We start from the raw sequence: 25915 nt of genomic DNA, 5'->3' as shown, positions 1-25915 counted from the left end.
GACAGGGAAATTTTTAATGTTTGATGCTATGTTTTTGTATATGCTGGAAGCGACCCAGAGTGCCTGGGGCAACCCAGTCAGATGGGTGTGGTACAATTATTATTATTATTATTATTATTATTATTATTATTATTATTATGTGAGGCACTCTGCTTCATGCTGTATCTAAGTTATATACAGAAAGGGAGTTAGTCTTCTATCCCAATACTGATTATTTACAAAATGCACCCAAATTCGTTTTTAGTACCCATACGTTCTTTATTAAAATGTTATTTTGGAATATGTGGTGTATGCTACGGGTCGCATTTTCATCACTGCTGACTAGAATGCCTTTACAAATGAGCAGGAATATAAGCAAAATGGAATCTGGTTTACCTGAAGTTCATTCCTGGTTTCCTTGTTTTTAATCCAGATCTTGCCTTGAGTCTGCGGGTCAATCAGCAAAGGATAACGAGCTGCTTTTGTGACTATGATGCCGTTTTGTATAGACAGGTCGTCATTTGGCAACCCTTGAAGGTTCCATTCGCTGACCGTGGGGGCATCTATCAACATCTCTGTGAGGTTCAGATTGTTTCCAAATGGGATTTTTCTGGTTTTCATTTCTTTTTGCCAACCGGTTAACAACAGATTTCGGAACTCTTGGTTAAAAGGACCGGAATAGGACAGAAAGGCTGTTGCAAGCAGCACATCCCCTAAATTAATATACACAGAGAAAGAGATCACATTTGATAAATGCTGAAGGAGCAATATCAAAGCACAGTTGAGCAAATTGCATGTGCTTGCAGTGAATACAAACACAAATATCTCTAAGAAGCGAGAAGCAAAAAAACCTAAGATTTAATGGGCCTCTCTCACTCAATTTATGTGAATATCTGATCACTGTTCATGCAGAACAGAAAGCACATAAGAGGCATTTGTAATGAGAATAAGCATTATGGCCAGTACAGATGTTATATTCTCATTGCAAACATGCTCTCGGAATACAGAAACAAGACCTAATGTCTTAGAATGTTGGATCCAGAATTTTCATGAGCGGGAAAAAGAGGGGAGCTAGTTTTTGCAGATCCCCCTGGAAAGCTGCTCTGAAAGGTTGAAGGACCCTCTGAAATACTAGTGTGGGAGGTCGGTGTGCGCTCGTTGCAGTCTCTCAAAGTTGCACTTTTTGAAGCAGTATGAGAACCGAAATACAGGCATCTTTCAAAATTCACACATATCTGAATTTTGCAATGCAATTTCCCAACCAAACAATGGTGACAAAAATACATATGAATGGGGGAAGTGTGTATAAAAATTAAATACATAGGTGAAAATAACATATAAAAATGCATTATATTAGGAAAATCTGCTTGCAAAAATCACAGAATCATTGTAGAGTTGGAAAGGACCTAAGGGTCATCTAGTCCAACCCTCTGCAATGCAGGAATCTGAACTGAAGCCTGCATAACAGATGGCCATCCAGCCTCTACTTAAAAACCTCCAAGGAAGCAGAGTCCAGTAATGGGAACATTCATCCAAACGGGGCACAAAAATGTGCTTATTAGGAGAAATTCACACCAAAATGCTGATGAATTTTCATGAGCCCCCACCCACCCCCAGCAAATTGCTGTGAATATCTGAATTTAATATTTGGAAATATTTGGAAGAACTGAATTTAATATTGGAAAAATGAGAAACGGAGAACCAAAATTGGCAGGTCTTTCCATCCCTAACTGCCACCTATGGGAGTGGGTCAACACTGATGAACTGTTGCTCTCCCATTGCTGCCAGTCACAGCTTATCCAAAAGAAGTATGCCTTCAAAAATTAAAATAAAACAGTGCATTCAGAAAACTGGCTGCATTAGCCTGTTTGTTGCTTTTATTACTGAGTCCTGTGACACTTAAGAGGGCTACGAAATGTATTGTGATGTGATCTTTCATAGACTCAAGCAAACTTGAACATAAAGGTAGCTTTAGGCAACCAGAGCTCTCATCTATTCAAGGTTATCACAAAGCTCTCAATTGTTTTTAACCAAGGCATTGAAAATGTCCCCAGCTAGACAATAACACAAGTTCTTGCAGTCCGCAGTTGATGAAACATAGCCATTGCGACTGACAATTTTACAGAGGGCTGAAATGTCAGTGCATTCACCGCATGTGGTGGACGTGCAAGATGACAAAAGCATACTGGGAAATGATTTATAATGAGTTGGGGTGGGGGGAATGTTTGAAACTACTTTTGTCCAAAAACCAGAAGCCTTTTTTTATTAGGAATTCTAGGTCCAGAAATACCAAAGGAGCAGAAGAGACTGTTTATGTACTCTGTGACAGTTGCGACAGTTGCGCGGATGCTCCTTGCCCAAAGATGGAAGAAAGATAAAGTACCTACAAGAGAAGATTGGTTGCTAAAGATGATGGACTACACCGAAATAGCAAAAAGGACTGGGAAGATCAGAGTTCAAGAAGAGAACAAATTTAAAGAATGGGGAAAATTTGTAAGTGACTTAAAAGAACACTGAGATGGTTGGATAGTGTTCATGAAGCTACCAGCATGAGTTTGACCAAACTGCAGGAGGCAGTGGAAGACAGGAGTGCCTGGTGTGCTCTGGTCCATGGGGTCACAAAGAGTTGGACACGACTAAACGACTAAACAACAACAAACAAACAATTAAAAACAGTGGCAGGATCCTAAAAAAACACTTGCAATGCAGCTAGAACTATGGTGAGAATTAAGTATTAAGGAAATTTGGAGAACATTATAAGATGCAGTTGGAAAAGAATAACGATGGAAACCATGGAAGGGTGGAGGGAAGCCCAGGAATTCAGAGATTCCTTTGTGTATATAGGGACATATATGTGTGTGTATGTGCATATAGGGATGCAGGTGGTGCTGTTGTCTAAACCACTGAGCCTCTTGGGCTTGCCAATCAGAAGGTCGGCTGTTCGAATCCCCATGGCGGGGCAAGTTTCCATTGCTCTGTCACAGCTCCTGCCAACCTAGCAGTTCAAAAGCATGGAAGTGCAAGTAGATAAATAGGTACCGCTGCTGTGGGAAGGTAAGCAACATTTCCATGCACTCTGGTTTCCGTTACGGTGTCCTGTTGTGCCAGAAGTGGTTTAGTCATGTTGGCCACATGACTCGGAAAGCTGTCTGTTGACAAACGCTGGTTCCCTCAACCTGAAAGCAAGATGAGCACCACACCCCATAGTCGCCTTTGACAGGACTTAACCATCCAGGGGTCCTTTACCTTTTTACATTTATGTGTATAGGATTATGATTTATTTGTGAAGGTATTTGTTAATGGCAAAAATGAAGAGTTTTGGATTTGATATCCCGCTTTACCACTACCCTAAGGAGTCTCAAAGCGGCTAACAATCTCCTTTCCCTTCCTCCCCCACAACAAACACTCTGGGAGGTGAGTGGGGCTGAGAGACTTCAGAGAAGTGTGACTAGCCCAAGGTCACCCAGCAGCTGCATGTGGAGGAGCGGAGACGCGAACCCGGTTCACCAGATTATGAGACTACCGCTCTTAACCACTACACCACACTGGCTCTCCATAATGAATAAAAAATATTTCAAAAAGAAGAAGAAAAGAAATGGCAGTGCATCCGCCTTACCCACGAGCCTCTTCGTTTGCGCAGCAAATTCTTTACTTTGATCAGTCCATCTCTCCTTCTCTCCGGCTAGCCCGCTAATAAGACTAGAGGCCGTCTGCATTTTGTGCCTGCAGCGTTCTGCATCCTCGAGCAATGTCTGCCCAAAGCAAATATATTAGCATGCCTAAGTAGAGAAAACAGCTTGACCCAAATTCCAACTGCAACACTTTTATGGCGCATGGTATTTTGTAGATGATTCACTTTCCATTTTTATAAGCAGCCTATAGTTCACACTATATTATTTATTACATTTATATATCACCTTGATCTTCCATGGATCTCAAGGTGGGGTACAGGGTTTTCCCCCTCCCCATTTCATTCTCACAACAACCCTGTGAAGCAGTTTAGGCTAAGAGATGGCGAATGCCCCATCAAGCTTCACAGCTGAGGGGGGATTTGAACCCTGCTCTCCCCAGGTCATAGTCCAACACTCTAACCATTACACCACACTGGCTCTCTCTGCATCGGGATTTACTTCCTACAGATACTTGGGATGCAGAATTTAATTGCCATTGGAGTTCTAGCAAAAAAATAAATTTCAGAGTTTCTAGCCACAGTACTTTGAATCCGGACTGCACACAAGGATAGGCCTGGGTGCCTAGATTTATTTATTTAGAGCATTTTTTTTTTTGCACTCTTCAGTCAAATATGCTCTCAGGAGTGCCTCAGATAAAATCTATAAAAACAAGATGGTATGCCTGGAACCGCAGAAAGAGGGGGAAGGAAGTCAAGTTCTGAAATGTCAAAATGATTGTAAAATTAGCGAAATGTATAAAATTAGTGAAATGTATAAACTTGAAAAATATAATAAAAATAAATGCTTGTCTCTGTGAAACGCCTCCCGGGCAGAGTGACGTACCTGTTTCTCTCTCATTGCCTTCTCATACTCAGCCTGCACAATATCTAGCTCAGTTTGTTTGGCGTCCAACTCGGCTTGAGCTTTTTGGAGATCCAACATGGCGGTGGCCAGACGGTTCTCTTGTACTGCCAGGTTAGCCTAGAATACACCCGTTCACAGAAAACAACTGTCATAAATTGCTAAGCAGGATTGTATCCCTTACCATATATATATATATATATATATACACACACACACACACACACACACACACACAGTGGTGCCCCGCAAAACAAATGCCTCGCAAGACGGAAAACTCGCTAGACGAAAGAGTTTTCCGTTTTGGAGGTGCTTCGCAAAACGAATCTCCTATGGGCTTGCTTCGCAAGACGAAAATGTCTTGCGAGTTCCTGCGGGGGGGTTTCCCTTCCCCCCCTTTTTCTAAGCCGCTAAGCCGCTTATCAGCTGATCCGATAAGCCGATAAGCCGCTAAAAGCCGCTAATAGCGCTAATAGCGCTAATCCGCTAATCCGTCAATGGGCTTGCTTCGCAAGACGAAAAAACCGCTAGACGAAGAGAATCACAGAACGGATTCTTTTCGTCTTGCGAGGCACCACTGTATATGAAAAACAGGCAAAGCTCTTTTTTAAAAAAGCATAAAACTGACTGCATGTGGTAAGTGTAGCCATTGATAAATGAATGTTTAATGGAGTGGTAATAAATTTGATGCAGTATTACAGATTACAGTATTAATGATACTGAAAGGCCACGCTGCTTTGAAAAGAGACTGTAAGCAGACCTACACATATAAGGGACTGCAGGAGGCAGATTTTTCATTCTCCCCTTTGGAATAAATGCAACAAACAACTCCTTACGAATCAGCACATCAGGAAGGCTCCATCCAAACCAGGCTTCCTCAAACTCAGCCCCCCAGCTGTTTTGGGACTACAACTCCCATCATGCCTAGCTAACAGGACCAGTGGTCAGGGGTGATGGGAATTGTAGTCCCAAAACAGCTGGGGGGCCGAGTTTGGGGATGCCTGATCCAAACATTCTCTCTGCTGTGCTTGTTTCTACTTTTTGCAAAGAGGGTTTGCTTTAAAAAGTATATATGTAGAGGAACATTTAAAAATGTGCAACCCTTCCCAAAGACCAAGAGCACCCTTGAGCCTCATCCAGAGGCTCCAACTGGTAGAAAATGCTCTGGTGCTCAGAAACTTGCATTACCAGCCCATGTTCAGCATAGTATTAGTAATTTGTAGAAACATAATAATTTGGTCCTGGATATGTCAGGAACTGCCCAGTCCTTTATATCTCTAATTAATCCCTGAGGTCTTGAGGAGAGTCACTGTTTGGTGGTCGTACCCGCATGGTACAGATGCACAGCTCATATCCACAAGGAGCTGTGTGTGCTCATTACTGTTGGCCCAATCCTGCTGAACTCCCTTCCAGTTGAGGTCAGACAGCCCCTCTCCCCCCCCCCCCGCCGCCCCTTGAACATCCGGTGCTTACTGATGACTTTTTGTTACAGTGGTGCCCCGCAAGACGAATGCCTCGCAAGACGGAAAACTCGCTAGACGAAAGAGTTTTCCGTTTTGGAGGTGCTTCGCAAAACGAATTTCCTATGGGCTTGCTTCGCAAGACGAAAATGTCTTGCGAGTTCCTGCTGGTTTTTTTCCTCCCCCCCCCTTTTTCTAAGCCGCTAAGCCGCTTATCAGCTGATCCGATCAGCAGATAAGCCGCTAAAAGCCGCTAATAGCGCTAATCCGCTAAACCGTCAATGGGCTTGCTTCGCAAGACGAAAAAACCGCTAGACGAAGAGAATCACAGAACGGATTCTTTTCGTCTTGTGAGGCACCACTGTATTCCAGCAGGCTTTTAAAGTGAATTTTGATTTTATGCTTTAAACTTGTTTTAACCTCCTTGCATCAGGTCTCCTCTGTAGAGACGACTGTGATTAAGAGGTACCGTATTTTTCGCTCTATAGGACCATAGAAGGGGGAGAAGAGGGGGGGGAAATTCTTGTTCTCCCCCTCTAAAACAAGGTGCATTCACCTAAAGCCTCCGGAGCGCAGCGGGAGTTACCGCTGTGCTCTGGAGGCTTCAGACGGCTACCTTGGAAGCCTGGAGAGTGAGAGGGGTCACTGCGCACTGACCCCTCTCACTCTCCAGGCTTCAGTGAAGGCAACCCGAAGCCTCTGGAACATGGCGGGAATTCCCGCTGGGCTCCGGAGCCTTTGGGTTCCTTTCAACCTGCTCTTTGGGGCTGGTGGTGGGAAGCGCTGCTTTCCCCCACCACCAGCCTCAAAGATCCCTGAAGCCTTTGGAGCGCAGCGGGACCTCGCGCTGCACTCCAAAGGCTTCGGGTTCCTTTCGCTGACCCAAAGCCTTTGGAACGCAGAACGAGTTCCCACTGCACTCCAAAGGCTTCAGGCTTCAGGCTTCAGGCTTCAGGCTTCAGGCTTCAGGGACAGCGCTTGTAGCCTCCACAGGGCAGCAGGGTGAAGGCACCCCGCTGCCCTGCGGAGGCTTTGTGCAGCCATCCCCATGCTAGAATAGCAAGACGGAGCACTCCATCTCCCTGTTCTGGCTTCGGGGACAGCCTTTGTAGCTTCTGCAGCTAACCCCAAGATAGAACAGCGAGACAGAGTGCTGCGCAGTGCTTCGCCTCCCTGTTCTGGCTTTGGGCTTAGCCATGCAGCCTGCATTCGCTCTTTAAGATGCACACACATTTCCCCTTAATTTTTGGAGAGAGGAAAGTGCGTCCTATAGAGTGAAAAATACGGTATATAAATTGGGGGTAGGGAGTGGCACAGTTCATTCTGCAACCCTAGGACTCGTGTACATCTAGCCTAAAAGGAAAGAAGGAAGGAAGGAAGGAAGGAAGGAAGGAAGGAAGGAAGGAAGGAAGGAAGGAAGGAAGGAAGGAAGACTCTCAGAAGATCAGGACAAATAATCAGCTTCTTGCACTTCATGTCCCAAGACCATATGCATCAGGTGATTTGGTTTCACTCCAGTTTCAGCTTTGCCCTGTTTATTTGTGCTTACCTTTAAAGGCAGAACTTCCTTGTTGATTGCAAAGAAAGCAGCCATCGCTTTGGTCCATGAGCAAATGCCAGCCACGTTTCCACAAACCCTCCTAGCTGTCTCAATATTGTAGTCTGACATTTCAAAGTAAGGGCTCAAGAGCTCCACTACTTCTTCGTTTATTGTATCTTTTGGAAATTGCTAGAGATATCATGGAAAAGATAGTTTAGCTCCACTGACTCGCCCAAAATGAAGTGTACTTTCACCATCCTAAATTAATCTTGAAGCGTGCTCACACTAAGAAAGGCAAACAGTAACAGAGATGCAAACCTTAGGTGACTCCCTATTGACTTTAGAACAGTATCTCAAGGGTCACTAAAGGCTATTTTAAAAGCTGTGCCAAATATGCCTCATTCATCATATCATCATCTTGTGAAACTGTTTTGCTAAATAGGCTCTGTGTAAAAGGTAAAGGGACCCCTGACCATTGGGTCCAGTCGTGGCCGACTTTGGGGTTGCGGCGCTCATCTCGCTTTATTGGCCGAGGGAGCTGGTGTACAGCTTCCAGGACATGTGGCCAGCATGACTAAGCTGCTTCTGGCGAACCAGAGCAGCACACGGAAACGCCGTTTACCTTCCCGCCGGAGCGGTACCTATTTATCTACCAGCACTTTGACGTGCTTTCGAACTGCTAGGTTGGCAGGAGCAGGGACTGAGCAACGGGAGCTCACCCCGTCATGGGGATTCGAACCACCGACCTTCTGATTGGCAAGTCCTAGGCTCTGTGGTTTAACCCACAGTGCCATCTGCGTCCCTCCCCCTGTGTACTTTTTATTTAAATTCTACGTACCGTCAATAACATATCCTCCTTAAGGTCATGCTTTTGTAATTGCTGGGAGGAGAAATCCTAATTTAGCAATCACTAAGTTCATCACTTCTTTTAGTGTGATGTAGACGGTGATTTGAATAATCCTATAAATACCTACACACAAGAGTGTTGCTACTTCTAAATCAGTCCTAGGTCCTGTTTTTCTCCTGCCAAACCTCCATTGAATTACCCTGTGTGATGCCTTCGTATCTCCTTTCTTCCCTAGCAAGTCCATGCTGTTCTTGTAAACACAGTTTTCCATTTCGGCCAAGTGTCTAATTGGCCTCCTGAATCATCCTAAGGCTGTTTCCTTTTATTGCACTTGCAATACAATCACTCCTGTTCTACATTGCATCTTATGTTCTTGAATTTTACACCTTTGTAATCTGAATTTTACACCTTGTTTTATGTCAACGCAAGCTACTATTTCGGTAACATTGCTGTCTGCATTAATAAAACCTGGGCTATTTAATTTTCCACATATACGGTCTTCAGGGGAATTCCAATTTAATAAACCGTGGCCAGTCCTGGAACTGGGGATTGTTTGTTTTCATGAATCTTAATCAGCCCCCTAGTTTTTAACAGTACTTCTGGAGGAATTAATTGGGGGCAAAAATCCTCTGGGCATTTACTGGGAATGCAACAGTCCTTTCACATGAGACAGTGGCATGCTAAAGTGGGCACATATATGCATAAAATTCCATGTCGCTAACACACATACACCTCAGTGCTGAGGGATCTCTATGGTTGGAAACAATCAAGAGCTGAAAGTGTCTTCTGATAGTTCCTTGCCAAGCAGAGCTAGCTGACAGCACAAATCAGCTGATTGGCGGTGACACTGAGCCCCTTTGAAATTGTCCATTTGTAGGTGCCCATTTGTCGGTTCAGTTTGTTTTCGAACAGCATCTACCAATTTATATAGCCAGGCTCAATGTAAGCACCAATCAGCTGACAGCATGCTCCTTTGAAGTTGTTACCCAACATCATGCAACATCAGGTGATTTACAGATGTGTGGCTCTTCTTTAGACCTGAGAAGCAGGTAAAAATGCTTTAAATAGGTTTGGGAGAAGGTATTCTGCTGAGGGACAGATGGGAAATTCTTTGGGAGGCTAGATTTGTCTTCCAGTTGTCTCAAGGCAAATCTAAAAAAAATGTAGTATAAACACTGACAACTGGGAAACACTGGCCTGTGAGCGCTCCAGTTGGAGAACAGCCTTTACCAAAGGTGTTATGGGCTTTGAAGACACTCAAACTCAGGACGCAAGGGAGAAACGTGCTAAGAGGAAGGCACGCCTGGCAAACCCTCACCGTGATCAACTCCCACCCAGAAACCAATGACCCCACTGTGGAAGGATGTGTGGATCCAGAATTGGCCTCCACAGTCACTTACGGACTCATTGTTAAAACCGTGTTTATGGAAGACAATCTTACTCTGCTACGAGTGATCACCAAAGAAGAAAAGGAAGATATACAGTGTTTCGGCTTCAAAAATTCACTGAATATGTTTTGTTCTGATGCATCAGGCCCACATGCACTGTTTCTGTTTCTGATCACATCAAGGCTTTTGACACACCTGCAGGTTCTGTAAGAAGTTCCCTGCTGTCATCAGCTTCAAAGACTCCTGCCAGGAGGGAAAGGTGCAGTTTTTCTCCTGGTCAATTTTGACAGCGTTTACCCTCCTCTGGAACAGCAGCAACACACAATCCATGATGCGCATGATAAGATGAGGCGGTCGACCCAAAGTGCGGACAGTGGCAATGTCTGCAGGCTTGATAGTCTGGGGTATTGAAAACAGCACAGAATTAGGAGGTGCAGTTTGACATCTGAACCATCTGTCATTGAATCCTCACCGACAGATCTTTTCCTGACAAGTGAAGATTTATCTTCAAGTCTTGTGTAAGGCATCCATTTTATCACAAATAGCGAACACTTTCCACTTGTCCTGCACTAACCTGCAAAGCAGCCTCGGCCTCTTCTAAGGCTGGCTTGGCGGCCTCGAGTTTTTCCTCAGCGATACCCTTGTCTGCCGAAATGCTGTCGACAATAGCCTGGGCTTTGTCTTTCACTTTCTGTACTTCCCCCTTCACCTTTTCAGCAGCCTGCGCTTTTACAGTGACTTCTTTTAACACCTATTGAGGAAACCAAACGCCAACAGAAAGAAAGCAAACGTAAGAGATCTTTGCTATTAATAATAATAATAATAATAAATTTTATTTATATCCCGCCCTCCCCAGCCGAAGCCGGGCTCAGGGCGGCTAACAACAATAAAAATAGTTCAACATTCTAAAACATTCATTATAACATTAATTAAATCAAATTAAAATCAAATTAATGGCAACCATCAAGCAAATTTTTGTGCAGATTGCCAGAGGAGGGGGTCAGGCTGCGCCCTGACAAAAGGCCTGGTGGAACAGCTCTGTCTTGCAGGCCCTGCGGAAGGATGCCAGGTCCTGCAGGGCTCTAGTCTCTTGTGACAGAGCGTTCCACCAGATTGGAGCCGCGGCCGAGAAGGCCCTGGCTCTAGTTGAGGCCAGCCTAACCTCTCTGAGGCCTGGGATCTTTAGGGTGTTTTTATTTGCAGACCGTAAATTTCTCTGTGGGACATACCAGGAGAGGCGGTCCCGTAGGTACGAGGGTCCTAGGCCGTATAGGGCTTTAAAGGTTAAAACCAGCACCTTAAACCTGATCCTGTACTCCACCGGGAGCCAGTGCAGCTGGTACAGCACCGGATGGATATGATCTCGCAGCGAAGACCCCGTAAGGAGTCTCGCTGCGGCATTCTGCACCCGCTGGAGTTTCTGGGTCAGTCTCAAGGGCAGCCCCACGTAGAGCGAGTTACAATAATCCAGTCTGGAGGTGACCGTCGCATGGATCACAGTGGCTAGGTCAGGGCGAGAGAGATAAGGAGCCAACTGCTTAGCCTGGCGGAGATGAAAAAATGCCGCCTTTGTTATAGCTGTAATCTGCGCCTCCATAGAGAGGGAGGTATCGAAGATTACACCCAAACTCTTCACGGATGATGCTGGCACTAATTGCACCCCCGCAAGAGACGGGAGTTGCCCCCTCAATCCCATATCGCTCCGTCCCAGCCAGAGGACCTCTGTCTTCGAAGGATTTAACTTCAACCGGCTCCCACGTAACCATCCAGCCACAGCTTCCAGACATCTGGTCAGTGTATCTGGGGCCGAGTCAGGATGGCCGTCCATCAACAGATAGAGTTGGGTGTCATCGGCATACTGATGGCAACCCAGCCCAAAACTCCGGACAAGCTGGGCGAGGGGGCGCATAAAGATGTTAAAAAGCATCGGGGAGAGAATTGCACCCTGAGGCACTCCACACACCAAGGAGTGGCGCGATGACAATTCCCCCCCAAGCGCCACCCTCTGTCCCCGACCGGAGAGAAACGAGCGCAGCCATTGAAGGACTGTGCCCTGGATCCCCACGTCGGCAAGGCGGCGGTCCAGGAGTTCGTGATCGACCATGTCAAAGGCTGCTGACAGGTCTAGAAGAATCAGCAGCCCCGACCCGCCTCGATCCAGCTGCCTGCGGAGATCATCTGTTAGGGCGACCAGAGCCGTCTCGGTCCCATGACCAGCGCGGAAGCCGGACTGGAATGGGTCGAGAGCAGATGTTTCATCCAGAAACCTACCAAGCTGTTCAGCAACCGCTCTCTCAATCACCTTACCCAGGAATGGAAGATTCGAAACCGGGCGGTAATTGGATAGATCTAAAGGATCTAATGATGTTTTCTTTAAGAGCGGACGCACCACTGCCTCCTTCAGTTCCCCTGGGAATATCCCAGTGCCAAGGGACAAATTGATGATATCACCCAGGGGGGCCCGCACCTCGTCTGGACACGCTCTAATCAGCCAAGACGGGCACGGGTCAAGAGGACAAGTGGTGGGCTTTCCAGCTTGGAGGAGTCTGTCCACATCAGCTGGGGATATCCGGTCAAAGTGGTCCAATACTGGACCCGAGGACAGTCGAGGGGCCTCCAGTTCCTTCATTGTATCCAAATTGGCAGGGAGGTCATGGCGGAGCAACAGGACCTTCTCCGCAAAAGAGCTCGCAAATGCCTCGCAGCTGTGTGCCGAATTGTTATTTAAATTTGGCTGTCCTTCGAGGGACGTTAAAGACCTAATTATACTAAATAATTGCGCCGGGCGAGAGCTAGCGGATGCAATGGAGGCCGAGAAGTAGGACTTCTTAGCGGCCTTCACTGCCATCTCGTAGGTTTTCATAAAAACCCTATAAGATGTTCTTGAAGCTCCGTCACGGGCACCCCGCCATACTCGCTCTAGCCGTCTGAGGTCCCGCTTCATTTTCCGAAGCTCCTCGGTAAACCAGGGAGCCCGGTTTCTGCGGGGTCGCAGAGGGCGCCTAGGTGCGATCTCATCGATGGCTGCCAGGAGCTGGATATTCCAGCCCTCAACAAGCTCAGTCAATGAGTCGCCAGGGGGAGCAAGGTCCCGCAAGGCCTGACGGAATCTATCAGGGTCCATCAGCCTCCGCGGGCGAGCCCAAATTGGCTCGCCACCTAAGCAGGGTGGGGGTGGAAAATCAATCCTGGCTTTCAGTGCATAGTGATCAGACCATGGCACCTTCATCGAGGGAGACATGATCACATCTATACCGGCGCCAAAGATCAAATCCAGCGTGTGGCCTGCTTGATGTGTGGGGCCCGAAACAAACTGGGAGAGCCCTAGTGTCGCCATGGAAGACACCAGGTCCAGAGCCTGTGAGGAGGGAGTGGCATCAGCATGGATGTTAAAGTCCCCCAGTACCAATAGGTTGGGGAACTCCAAGGCCCAGCCGGCCACCGCCTCCAGCAGGCCTGACAGGGTGGCTGCTGGTGCGCTAGGTGGCCGGTACACCAGCCAGACAGCCAAGCTCTCCTCGGAGCCCCACACTAGGCCAACACATTCAATGCCGGGGATCGATGGCGATGGTAGAGCCCTGAAAGAACAGTCTTCTCGGATTAATAATGCCACCCCTCCCCCCCGGCCCACAGTCCGCGACTGGTGGAGGACGGAGAAACCCGGGGGCGCCATCTCTTGTAAGGTAACAGTTTCCCCTTCGCGCACCCAGGTCTCCGTCACACAAGCCAGGTCAACCCCCTGCGAGGTGAAGAAGTCTCGCAGGGTGGCGGTTTTTTTGCCTATAGACCTGGCATTGCACAACACCAGTGACGGAGGTGAGTAATCCTTGCTCACCCTACCTTCGTCCCTCGGGATGGGGCGCAGATTGGAAGGGGTACGAGCATATCCATATCTCGATCCCCTTCGCCTATGACATCTGCCCCCACCGCCATACCTCCCTCGCCCCACTACGGTAGCAATCCCAGGCCTCAAACCAACCTCCATTTACAGAATAGAAACGAGTCAAATCAAAACAATTGTACCAACACAACAAATCCCCACCCCACTCAATAGCCAACCCCAAACCAAAATAAAACAGAACAAAATAGAAATACATCAATAAAAACCACCGTTCATGGTGGTACAACAAAGTAAAAAGTAAAACCCCCTATAAAACATTTTAAAATATATAAAAACATTTTAAACATTTGCCACGGCAACACCAGTGTCCTTAAAACAGTAGCGGTGGCGAGTGTGGGCCCCGCCCCCTAGGCCTGAGAGGAGTGTGCCTACAGGAGGGAGCGGCCTTCCTCAACCCCCACAGTGAAGCCGCAGCAGTGGTGTCCCGGTGCCTCATGAGGCCTCTTAAGACAGGAGAGTCCTCCTGGGCAGCAGAGCGCAGCAGTCCCTGTGAGTCCTTCAGGCCCCGCCCCGGGCCAGATGGTGAGTGGCAGGAAGGAGCAGGGCCCTCAGACACCCACACAGGAGAGTCCTCCTGGGCAGCAGAGCGCAGCAGTCCCTGTGAGTCCTTCAGGCCCCGCCCCGGGCCAGATGGTGAGTGGCAGGGAGGAGCAGGGCCCTCAAACACTCACACAGGAGAGTCCTCCTGGGCAGCAGACGCAGCAGTCCCTGTGAGTCCTTCAGGCCCCGCCCCGGGCCAGATGGTGAGTGGCAGGAAGGAGCAGGGCCCTCAGACACCCACACAGGAGAGTCCTCCTGGGCAGCAGAGCGCAGCAGTCCCTGTGAGTCCTTCAGGCCCCGCCCCGGGCCAGATGGTGAGTGGCAGGAAGGAGCAGGGCCCTCAGACACCCACACAGGAGAGTCCTCCTGGGCAGCAGACGCAGCAGTCCTTATGAGGCCTCAGGCCCCGCCCCGGGCCAGATGGTGAGTGGCAGGGAGGAGCAGGGCCCTCAAACACTCACACAGGAGAGTCCTCCTGGGCAGCAGACGCAGCAGTCCCTGTGAGTCCTTCAGGCCCCGCCCCGGGCCAGATGGTGAGTGGCAGGAAGGAGCAGGGCCCTCAGACACCCACACAGGAGAGTCCTCCTGGGCAGCAGAGCGCAGCAGTCCCTGTGAGTCCTTCAGGCCCCGCCCCGGGCCAGATGGTGAGTGGCAGGAAGGAGCAGGGCCCTCAGACACCCACACAGGAGAGTCCTCCTGGGCAGCAGACGCAGCAGTCCTTATGAGGCCTCAGGCCCCGCCCCGGGCCAGATGGTGAGTGGCAGGGAGGAGCAGGGCCCTCAAACACTCACACAGGAGAGTCCTCCTGGGCAGCAGACGCAGCAGTCCCTGTGAGTCCTTCAGGCCCCGCCCCGGGCCAGATGGTGAGTGGCAGGAAGGAGCAGGGCCCTCAGACACCCACACAGGAGAGTCCTCCTGGGCAGCAGAGCGCAGCAGTCCCTGTGAGTCCTTCAGGCCCCGCCCCGGGCCAGATGGTGAGTGGCAGGAAGGAGCAGGGCCCTCAGACACCCACACAGGAGAGTCCTCCTGGGCAGCAGACGCAGCAGTCCTTATGAGGCCTCAGGCCCCGCCCCGGGCCAGATGGTGAGTGGCAGGGAGGAGCAGGGCCCTCCTCCTGGGCAGCAGAGCGCAGCAGTCCCTGTGAGTCCTTCAGGCCCCGCCCCGGGCCAGATGGTGAGTGGCAGGAAGGAGCAGGGCCCTCAGACACCCACACAGGAGAGTCCTCCTGGGCAGCAGACGCAGCAGTCCCTGTGAGTCCTTCAGGCCCCGCCCCGGGCCAGATGGTGAGTGGCAGGGAGGAGCAGGGCCCTCAAACACTCACACAGGAGAGTCCTCCTGGGCAGCAGACGCAGCAGTCCCTGTGAGTCCTTCAGGCCCCGCCCCGGGCCAGATGGTGAGTGGCAGGAAGGAGCAGGGCCCTCAGACACCCACACAGGAGAGTTCTATTACAATAGAAATGTTTCCTGGGCAAATTATTCAATTTTCTTTAAGGGTCCCCCCCCCATTTTTCAATAAACAAGCAACAAGATCCCCATGACTCCTCTTTGTAGGGGCCTTTCTTTCCACTAAAGCATGAAAATCAAAGCTGGCCTTACCATATCGGCTTTTTCATTGGCAACCTGCAGCTCTTTCTCTTTGGCTTCTAGCTCTTTACTCAGAGCAGCTACTGATTCAGAGGCCTCTTTCAGCTTCTCCAGTCCAGTATTCATCCTGTATTTTAACGTACATCAAATAAAAACAAACACAAAAATTCCAGCAGGATCGAAGTCCCCAAAAGGCGCAAGTACCAGGATCTTTCAAACCTGGCTTAGGTGAACTGATCAGAAGTCTCAATCAAATTTCACAGTTCTTGAAAACAAAGTATTTATGATATATATATATATTTTCAACTAATGCATCTGTTAGCAGCTCACCAAGGGGTGGAAGGCAGAGACACAAACCACCTTTCTTTGACAAAGCGTGTTCTCCTTAAATGAGAGCACGGGTTGCGGTGGGGTCCGCTGAGACACCCCTCTGTTGCTAGGTAGGGTGATAAAATATCACCCTGGCATTTAATTGGTTGGCTGTGTTGCTGGGGGAATTTACTTGTTGCAAATTTGGTGGGAGGGACCGAATGGTTTAAATTCTCAGAACGCAGCTTGGTGCTTTCTCTTTCCCTGCATGAGCCGGATCACCCGCCCTCAGTTTGGAGATTTTGCTTGACCTTGCTAATATGCCTGTCATGGGGTCGTCTGCTGTTGGGGCAGGGGCCTGGTAGGAATTTTGTCCATCTGGCCGATTGGCTGGGCCATTTGGTTTTTGCCTACTGCGTAGCAAATCGGCACAACTCGTAAGGTTGGCGGTTAGGCATTGGTTATCAATTGGTTGGAGGAGGGGTAAGGATTGGCTGTGCCTGCCCCTCCAATGCTGCTGCGGACGGGAATTCCGTTAAAGGAATCCAGGGGCTTGCCACGATTTCGTCCAAATCCCTGGAGAGGGGGTAGGGCCGACAAGGCCCAGGAAGCATACGGGTGAGCGCTGAGGGCCTATGACTCAGCTCCTTTGCTCTCCAATATTGTTTTCCCTTACTGGCATTCGACGGAGTTCGGATGTCAGGCGGGGGTGACAGATAGTCTTAACCAATGCCTAAGCAACCACTCAGAGCTATGTATTTTAATAAAGTTGTGGCCAAAATTATGCCAAAAAACCTTAAACAAAAATTATGTGTGAGTTGTGAGTTATTTGAGGGGTGGCTTGGTGACCTTGACATGCAATGTACGGCATTACTCACCAATTCAGCCCCATCGCCGATAACACACATTAACACTGCAACATATAGCAACTGTGGCCGAACGTAACAAACTATTATTGACATTTACAATATTTCATCTCGAAGACACCTAGAGCAATGCACAGTCAGTCAAACCGTGTACACTCTTAGGTACATTTCACCTGACTCTCTGGTTTGGCCCCGAATGTGAGAATTCAGAGTAGTCCAACGAGAAATCACACTGAGAATACTGGCTAACGTGTAAAAATATTTAGAGAAGAGTAAATGAAGGGGGAAATATCGAAGCAAACTCTTCACCTGTTGGCCAACGTTTGCACTTCAGCATGTTTCTCCTTGTATATCGCTTTATACCCCTGAATAAAAGACAGATAAGATTTGGGGGTCACATGTGTAGACCGGCGGTATCTCTGGAAGTAGTCAACACACTTCTCGGCAACTCCATCCTGGAAGGAGCCCATGCACTGCACCATCTCACTTTTGATCTCGTCGGTGCAGTCAACTTCGTAGGAGGACAAGAAATGTTCAGACACTGGAAGGGGAAAGGAAAAGAGTTTCCTTCATTTATGTACAGAAGAAACCTCATAGATGTGGAACGACTTGAGCCACATTCACTTCCGGGCAGACATTTAGGGTCAGATGCCCGCAAGGGCAAAAGTGAGTGGAGCAACAAAGGTTAACGTTACCTTTGGACTGTAGGCCAGCTTGTAAAGGCCCTCTCATTCCCCTCTGAATCCCACATCTTGATAAGCAAGAAGCATTATCAGAGTTCAAGAAAACATTCCAGGCACCCAAAAAACACTCAGAGTGAGGAAACAGTGGGGAGTGGCCTGAAGAAAGTTCAAAGGACCAAGTGTAGATGAAGAAGATGATGATGAAGAAGAAGAAAAAGAAGAGGAGGAGGAGTTTGGATTTGATATCCCGCTTTATCACTACCCTAAGGAGTCTCAAAGCAGCTAACAATCTCCTTTCCCTTCCTCCCCCACAACAAACACCCTGTGAGGTGAGTGGGGCTGAGAGACTTCAGAGAAGTGTGAGTGGCCCAAGGTCACCCGGCAGCTGCATGTGGAGGAGCGGAGACGCGAACCTGGCTCCCCAGATTATAAGTCCACTGCTCTTAACCACTATACCACACTGGCTCTCTTACCCCTGATTTATAGGTTTAATGCTACAGAGAAATTACCTCAGGGGCTTCCCCCTTAATTTCACTTCAGCCACCATTGAGCTCGCTCCAGAAATGAACTGTGAAGAAGACATGGATAACCAAGCCAACTCCTCCTCTTCCTCCAACCTGGTTAATCCTGAAAGTTATCCTAGATTGATCCCTTGCATCCCTACTCTCTTGGATCTCTCCTTTCCTTGTCAACTGTCATTCCCAGCCTCATGAGAGCTGGGCCCAACATGCAAGCCTCTGTTTCCTCACAAGGCATACTTTTGCTCAGGCACTACAATGCGTTTCTGATTTCCCACCAGCAGTAATTCACAGATACGATATACGTGAAATTTTGCAACATCAATAATTTTAACCCAATGACAACCATGCCACTCCAAATAACTGAACAGTGTGCCCACAGAAATCACAATTTTTAATTGCTGCACTTGTTTGGGCAATGCTTGCTTGTGGCTGATTTTCAATTTTATAAGTTCTTATTTCTGGCTTTTTAAAATGTGCATGTCACAGGCCTCTCTGGTTATCCTCCCAGAAGTGAAATCATCTTAGCGCTTATCTCTTTTCACTGCCGGGTAATCCTCTTTTTGTAATTATTGGGTAGTTATGCTGGTATTCTTGTCTTGATGGGATTAGGAATCCCTGTGCTGAGAGAACAGGTAAGTGGGCTTCGTTATTTCTGGCATTTGCATTTCTCACATCAAGGCACTTCTTTTAAGAAAGAAACTAAAATGTGCAATAGGTTTTATAAATGCTCTCTCATTCACTAATATGCAGACTGCCCTCTCACATTTTAATAAATAATAATATTTATTTATTTATACATACATACATACATACATACCCCACCCATTTGGCTGGGTTTCCCCAGCCACTAGGGGCAGCTTCCAGCAAAATATTAAAATACTACAATTCATCAAATATTAAAAGCTTCCTTAAACAGGGCTGACTTCAGATGTCTTCTAAAAGTCATCTGACTAAAAGTCATTATTTCCTTGACGTCTGATGGGAGGGAGCTCCACAGGGCGGGCGCCACTACTGAGATGCCCTCTGCCTGGTTCCCTGTAACCTTGCTTCTCACAGTGAGGGAACTGCCAGAAGGCCCTCGGAGCTGGACCTAAGTGTCTGGGCTGAATGATGGGGGTGGAGACACTCCTTCAGGTTTACTGGGCTGAGGCCATTTAGGGCAGGGGTCAGCAACTGTTTTCAGCCCTGGGCCAGTCCACCGTCCCTCAGACCATGTGGTGGGCCAGACTATATTTTTTTTGGGGGGGGGGATGAACGAATTCCTATGCCCCACAAATAACCCAGAGATGCATTTTAAATAGAAGGACACATTCTACTCATGTAAAAACACGCTGATTCCCAGACTGTCTGCAGGCCGGACTGAGAAGGCAATTGGGCTGCATCCGGCCCCCGGGCCTTAGTTTGCCTACCCCTGATTTAGGGCTTTAAATCACACTTTCAATTGTGCCAAGAAACCTACTGGGATACTTAAATAAAATATTAAAGGCAGCAGTTTATGCAGGATTACTTAGAGGATTCTTAGAAAAGGTATTTTAAGGACACATTGAATCATCCCAAACATTTCCAGAACCTAGTGAGCTATGTAAAAATATCAACTTTTAAATATATTGTTCAGATGGGTTTGAGGACAAATGCTGACATAATCAACTTTTTATATGCAGTGAGAGAAGTTCCTTGGTATCCTATCAAATTTTGGCAGGATTTTTCAAAAATTATGCCACCAAGGAGGTTCCAACCTCATTTCCAGGAGGAGAACCAGATCCAAAGTGAGTTCAATTTGCTACAGGCACAATCCTTCAACTGCTGAAGTCATTAGGTAAAGGTAAAGGGACCCCTGACCATTAGGTCCAGTCATAGCCGGCTCTGGGGTTGCGGCGCTCATCTCGCTTTACAGGCCAAGGGAGCCGGCGTACAGCTTCCGGGTCATGTGGCCAGCATGACTAGGCCGCTTCTGGCGAATCAGAGCAGCACACGGAAAAGTCATTTACCTTCCTGTCGGAGTGGTACCTATTTATCTACTTGCACTTTGAGGTGCTTTTGAACTGCTAGGTTGGCAGGAGCAGGGACCAAGCAACGGGAGCTCACCCCATCGCGGGGATTCGAACCGCCGACCTTCTGATCGGCAAGTCCTAGGCTCTGTGGTTTAACCCACAGTGCCACCCGCGTCCCGCTGAAGTCATTACCTATCATCTATTGCAGAGATGGCAAACCTGCAGCCCTCTGGACATTTTGGACTATAGCTCCTATCATCCCTGACCATTGGCCATGCTTTCTGGGGCTGACGGGAGTTGGACTACAACATTGGGAGTTTACTCATCCTCTGACCCATTGCATCTGATCTACGGCAAATCGGCAAATCATTAAGTCTCACCTGCAACCTTTGCTCAGTTTTCTTCTTCTTTTGGTTTTTTTTTTTTTTTTTTTTCTTTCCTCCTTTTTCCTTTCCCCTTCTTTCTTTTCTTCCACGTGTGCCCCCCCCCGCCCCGCCTTCTCTGTTTCCCACCCCTGAACTGTTGCTTTGGTGGTCCCCACGGAGTCATTAATTTGAACTTGCAAAACCATTACCTGAACTAAATTTGAACACCGGGCGGCTGCCAGAACCAGAACTTTGGATTAGGCCAAACAAGTGGCTGAAACCAACTCAGAAGAAAGAATTACAAACCACATTGTTTTTGGACCTTCTTCATCCTTTACCTGCCCCTTATCTCTTTCCCTTCGTCAGCCCCCCCTACCCATCCCCTTAATTATCTGCGTAATCCCCCCTCCCCCTTCCTTTTTCTATTCAGTGAACTTCAGTGCTCCAACCTGTCAAAGGAGCGAACCAACTGAACCACCTTTTAGATTGTACGCCCTTCTGGGATCAGCAGAAAGAGATACAAGGCTGGTAATCTTCTAGGACTGGGGAGGAGAGGGGAAACAGACCGGGTGGATGGCGGGAAGAGACGGGAAAAAGCCGGTGGGAACACCTATAGAGAGGAAAGTGTCAAGGCAAGAGGAAATAAGGGACCTAGATGCCTTATGGTTGAAAATAAAAGAAGAATTTAGGCAAAATGAAACCCACATGGAAAAAAAGCTAGGAGAGATGCAGGATTCCTTTAATAGAAAAATAGAGGGTGTGGTGGGGGAATTATCAAATAAAATTAAAGATCTAGCGGTCCGAACAAAGTCCCTAGAGGACTCAAATAGAAAAACCCAGAAAGAAACGAAAGACCAACGAAGAGATGTAGAAAAAATTAAGGAGAATTTCGAAGAATTAAATAAAAGCCAGGATCAGGTGTTAGACAATTTAGCCATGATGGAAATGAAGCAAAAGCAGTTAAATTTGAAATTTAGAGGAATAGGAGAAGTAAGGGAGGAAAATATAAAAGAAAAAATGACAAAAGAATTGGCGAGGTGGCTAGCATTGAAAGAAGAAGAAGTTGCACAAACCATAGAAAATGCTTTCAGAATAAAAATAAGACCGAAACAAAACAAACAGAAAAGGACCCCAGGAGACTGTTTAGTGATCTTCAGATCGATAGAGATGAGAAACATAATTCTGAGAGAAAGCTATCAAAGGAAATTAATGATTGATGGAAAACCAATTATCATCTTTAAGGAAATACCAATTAGGCTTCTTCGCAAGAGAGAGGGCTACAAACAGATAGTCAATACTTTGAGAAAGAACGGTATACAACACAGATGGGAGTTCCCTGAAGGGATCTCTTTTTTTTACAAAGGGAAAAGATTCAAGATAACAGAGATTCAGGAAGTCAGTAAATTCCTTCGCAGATATGAAAAAGAATTAGGGGGGATGTTGGTGAAATATGGGGAGAGAGGTGGGGAGAGGGAGGGGAGGGGAGAAGTGGGAGGAGGGGCGGAGGGAGGGGGTGAAGAAGAGGAGGGTGGGGGGGAGGAGGAGGAAGAGGAGTCGAAGGAAGAGGAGGAAGGGGAGGAACAGGAGGAAACAGAGAATCAAAACACCCGAATCTAAATTAGTCAAAACTCAAAACCTAAACAGACAAATTACTGACTTCTTAATTAGATAAAAGCAATAATGAATCTTAAAATTTTAACGTGGAATGTAAATGGATTGAATGAAAAGACAAAAAGGAATAAAATTGTAAATGTGTTGAAGAAAAAAAAATTGGATGTAATCTGTTTACAAGAAACTCATGTAGCTAAAAAGCATAAGCATGTACTGGTAAACAAGAACTTGGGAACAGAATTTATAAACTCTGGGAGAGAGAAAAAAAGGGGAGTGGTAACATACGTCGATGAAAAATGGGAACCTAAATTGTCCTACAAGGACGAAGAAGGGAGAATTTTGGGAGTGCAAATAAGCTTTCAGGGAGAAAAGATTGATGTGGTAAACATTTACGCTCCAAATTCAAATAGGTCTGAGTTCTACAAAAAATTGGAACAAGTGTTAGTAGAATTAGGAAACAATAAGCTGATATTATTGGGAGACTTTAATGCAGTGCCCACATTAGAACTGGACAGACAAACAGAAAAGAGAAAACGAAAACAAGGAAAGTTACCGGAATCATTCCAAGACCTAAAGGAGAACATGGACTTAACGGATGTGTGGAGACACAAGCATCCAACAGAAAAACAATTTACTTTCTTCTCAGAAGTACATAAAAGCTGGGGAAGATTAGACCAAATTTGGACCTCAAGAGAAATTACCCTAAGAGTGATAAAATGTGAAATCCAACCGAAAACCCTCTCCGACCATAACTCAATAACTTTGGAACTAAAAGGAAAATCAAACGGAGGTTTTAGATGGAGATTGAATGACTTCCTGCTGGATAACGACGAGGTGATCGAAAAAGCCAAAACCACGTTAAAAGAGTATTGGGACTTGAATCTTAACACAGGGATAAACATAGAAACAGTCTGGGACGCCAGCAAGGCGGTCTTAAGAGGTTTTTTTATCCAGCAAAACAACCACAAGAAAAAAATAAGGCAGCAAAAAACAGATGAAATACTTAAACAGCTGAGGGAGCACGAAAAGAAATTAATAGAACATCCGAAAGATGAACAAAGTTTACAATCAATAAAAATATTACAAAGACAATACTCAATACTAACGAACCAAGAAGTAGAATGGAAAATCAAGATAATGAAGCAGAGATACTTCGAATCAGCGAACAAAACAGGAAAATTCCTAGCCTGGCAACTGAGGAAAAGACAGAAGCAGAATGTGATAAATAAAATAACTGTAGAAGAAGAATCAATAACCGACCCAAAAAAAATACAAAAAAATTTCCTTAAATTTTATGAGGAATTATATAAAAAAGGAGAAGAAGACCCAGTTCAAATAGAAAAATATTTAGAGAATTATATAGGAAAAACGGTCACAGAAGAAGAAAGAACCCAATTAAACAGACCTATAAGCTTAGAGGAGATTGAAAATGCGATAAAAAAATTGAAATTAGGGAAGGCACCAGGCCCGGATGGGTTATCGGCCAAATATTATAAAGTGTTGGGAAGCCATTTAGCACAAGTACTCTGCGACACCATGAACAATATCTTAAGAGGAGGGAAAATTCCTGAGACGTGGAGAGAAGCCTTTATAACACTAATTCCTAAACCAGATACAGACAAATCGAACATGAAAAATTACAGGCCAATATCGCTATTAAATAACGACTACAAAATATACGCGGACATTATGGCGAACAGATTGAAGAAATGCTTAATAAGGATAATTCATAAAGACCAAGCGGGTTTCCTCCCAAATAGATTCATGAAAGACAATGTGAGGTATGTCATTAACTTAATTGAATATCTGGAGATTAATAATAATATTCCGGCGTCCCTGATTTTCATAGACGCAGAAAAAGCGTTCGATAATGTTTCTTGGCGGTTTTTACTAAAATCGATGGAAAAGGAAGGGATTGAAGGTGAATTCTTAAAAGGTATACAGGCAATATATTCTAACCAGCATGCCAAATTGATAATAAACAACAATATCACGAATAAATTCAAAATAGAGAAAGGAACAAGGCAAGGATGCCCCCTCTCCCCGCTCTTATTTATTTTGGTCTTGGAAGTTCTGGCGAACAAAATCAGGGTTAAAACAGAGATAAAAGGGATCAAAATAGGATCTAAAGAGTTTAAATTAAAAGCTTACGCTGATGATTTGATGCTATCCGTAGAGGAGCCGCAGGAAAGCGTGGGCGAAGCGTTGGAGATTATGGAGGAGTACGGTAGATTATCGGGCTTCAAGTTGAATAAAACCAAAACTAAAATGTTAACAAAGAACATGGGAAATGAAGCGACGGAAAGATTAGAGAGACAATTTGGAATCAAGGTGGCTAAGAAAATAAAATATTTAGGGATTTGGCTTACACCCAAAAATATAAATTTAATCGAAGATAATTACACACCAACATGGAACAAAGTGAAAAAGGATTTGGATGTTTGGAACAGGGTGAACCTCTCGTGGCTGGGCAGGATGGAAGCAATAAAAATGAACATTCTCCCTAGGATGCTGTTTTTATTTCAAAATATACCTGTTATCAGAGGGTCTAAAATATTTAAGGATTGGCAGAAGATACTTTCAAGATTCATATGGCAGGGAAAAAGGCCAAGGATTAGATTCAAATTGCTAACAGATCGTAAGGAGAGAGGAGGATTGGCAATACCTGACCTAAAACTATATTATGAAGCGGCTTGTCTTTGCTGGGTCAAAGATTGGATAACTTTAGAAGATGTGGACTTATTGGATCTGGAAGGAGCCGATAATAGATTTAGTTGGCATGCCTACCTCTGGTCAAATAAAGAAAAAGTACACAGAGGGTTTTCGAGCCATATTATAAGAGGACCTTTGTTTGAAGTTTGGGGAAAAAATAAGAAATTGCTGGAGAGAAGAACACCCTGGTGGCTGTCCCCAACAGATCTGTTGTCAATCAAAAAGACAAACATGGAAGTACAAAAACTGACATATGAAGACCTACTAGTGAGATGCCAAGATGGCTGGAAACTAAGACCATATGAAGAACTAAGGGAGAGGTTGACGGGTTGGATACAGTATCATCAAGTTAATGCGATATGGACAGAAGATAAAAAATTGGGAATGAATGATAAGAAGTCCAAATTTCAGATTGAAGTAGTTGAAAGTAAATCGAAGATACTATCCAAGATGTACAACATACTACTGGAATGGGAAACCAAAGATGAAAAAATCAAACAAGTCATGATTAAATGGGAAAAAGATGTGGGACATGACATAGAATACGAAAAATGGACCAAATTATGGAATGAGGGATTAAAATTCACGGCAAGCGCTGCAATCAGGGAAAACCTAGAAAAAATGATATTTAGATGGTACCTCACACCAGAAAAATTGAATAGAATGTATAAGACTGCAGATAAAGCTTGTTGGAAATGTAGGACCAAAGAGGGTAACTTCATACACATGTGGTGGACATGTGAGGAAATCAAAAAATTTTGGGATCAGATATATAATGAGTTAAAAAAAATACTTAGATATACATTTCCAAAGAACCCGGAGGCCTTCCTATTAGGGATGGTCGGAAAAGAGATTCAAGAAAAAGATAAAATTCTATTCCAATATTCAACAGCAGCGGCCAGAATGCTAATCGCTCAAAATTGGAAAAGCACAAGTCCTCCAACGGTGAGGGACTGGCAATTAAAACTACATGATTTTATTGAATTAGCAAGATTGACACAAAAAATCAAAAATCACAATAATACAAAGCTAAAAGAAGATTGGAGTAAATTTATGGTTTATTTTGAAGGTAACTTTAAAAACTTAC

The 25915-nt window shown here is 46.0% G+C and overlaps 1 protein-coding gene across 2 annotated transcripts in view; it reads right to left on the bottom strand.

Moving 5' to 3' along the window:
* The window catches only part of DNAH5 (dynein axonemal heavy chain 5), a 180519-nt gene that overhangs the window by 40471 nt on the left and 114133 nt on the right, over positions 1-25915 (bottom strand). For both annotated transcript variants that reach the window (XM_082234101.1, XM_082234102.1), the window contains exons 56-63: positions 17255-17486; positions 15783-15897; positions 10321-10497; positions 9942-10145; positions 7521-7700; positions 4494-4631; positions 3596-3731; positions 376-692 (exon numbers count right to left, since the gene is read on the bottom strand). In XM_082234101.1, the coding sequence (XP_082090227.1) occupies positions 376-692; positions 3596-3731; positions 4494-4631; positions 7521-7700; positions 9942-10145; positions 10321-10497; positions 15783-15897; positions 17255-17486 (1499 nt within the window). The remainder of the gene's footprint in view (positions 1-375; positions 693-3595; positions 3732-4493; positions 4632-7520; positions 7701-9941; positions 10146-10320; positions 10498-15782; positions 15898-17254; positions 17487-25915) is intronic.

This window comes from Podarcis vaucheri (assembly GCF_965113315.1).
Source record: "Podarcis vaucheri genome assembly, chromosome: 8".
Classification (NCBI taxonomy): domain Eukaryota; kingdom Metazoa; phylum Chordata; class Lepidosauria; order Squamata; family Lacertidae; genus Podarcis; species Podarcis vaucheri.
Note: the sequence above shows the minus strand (reverse complement) of the source record. Positions and strands in the feature narration are given on the sequence as shown.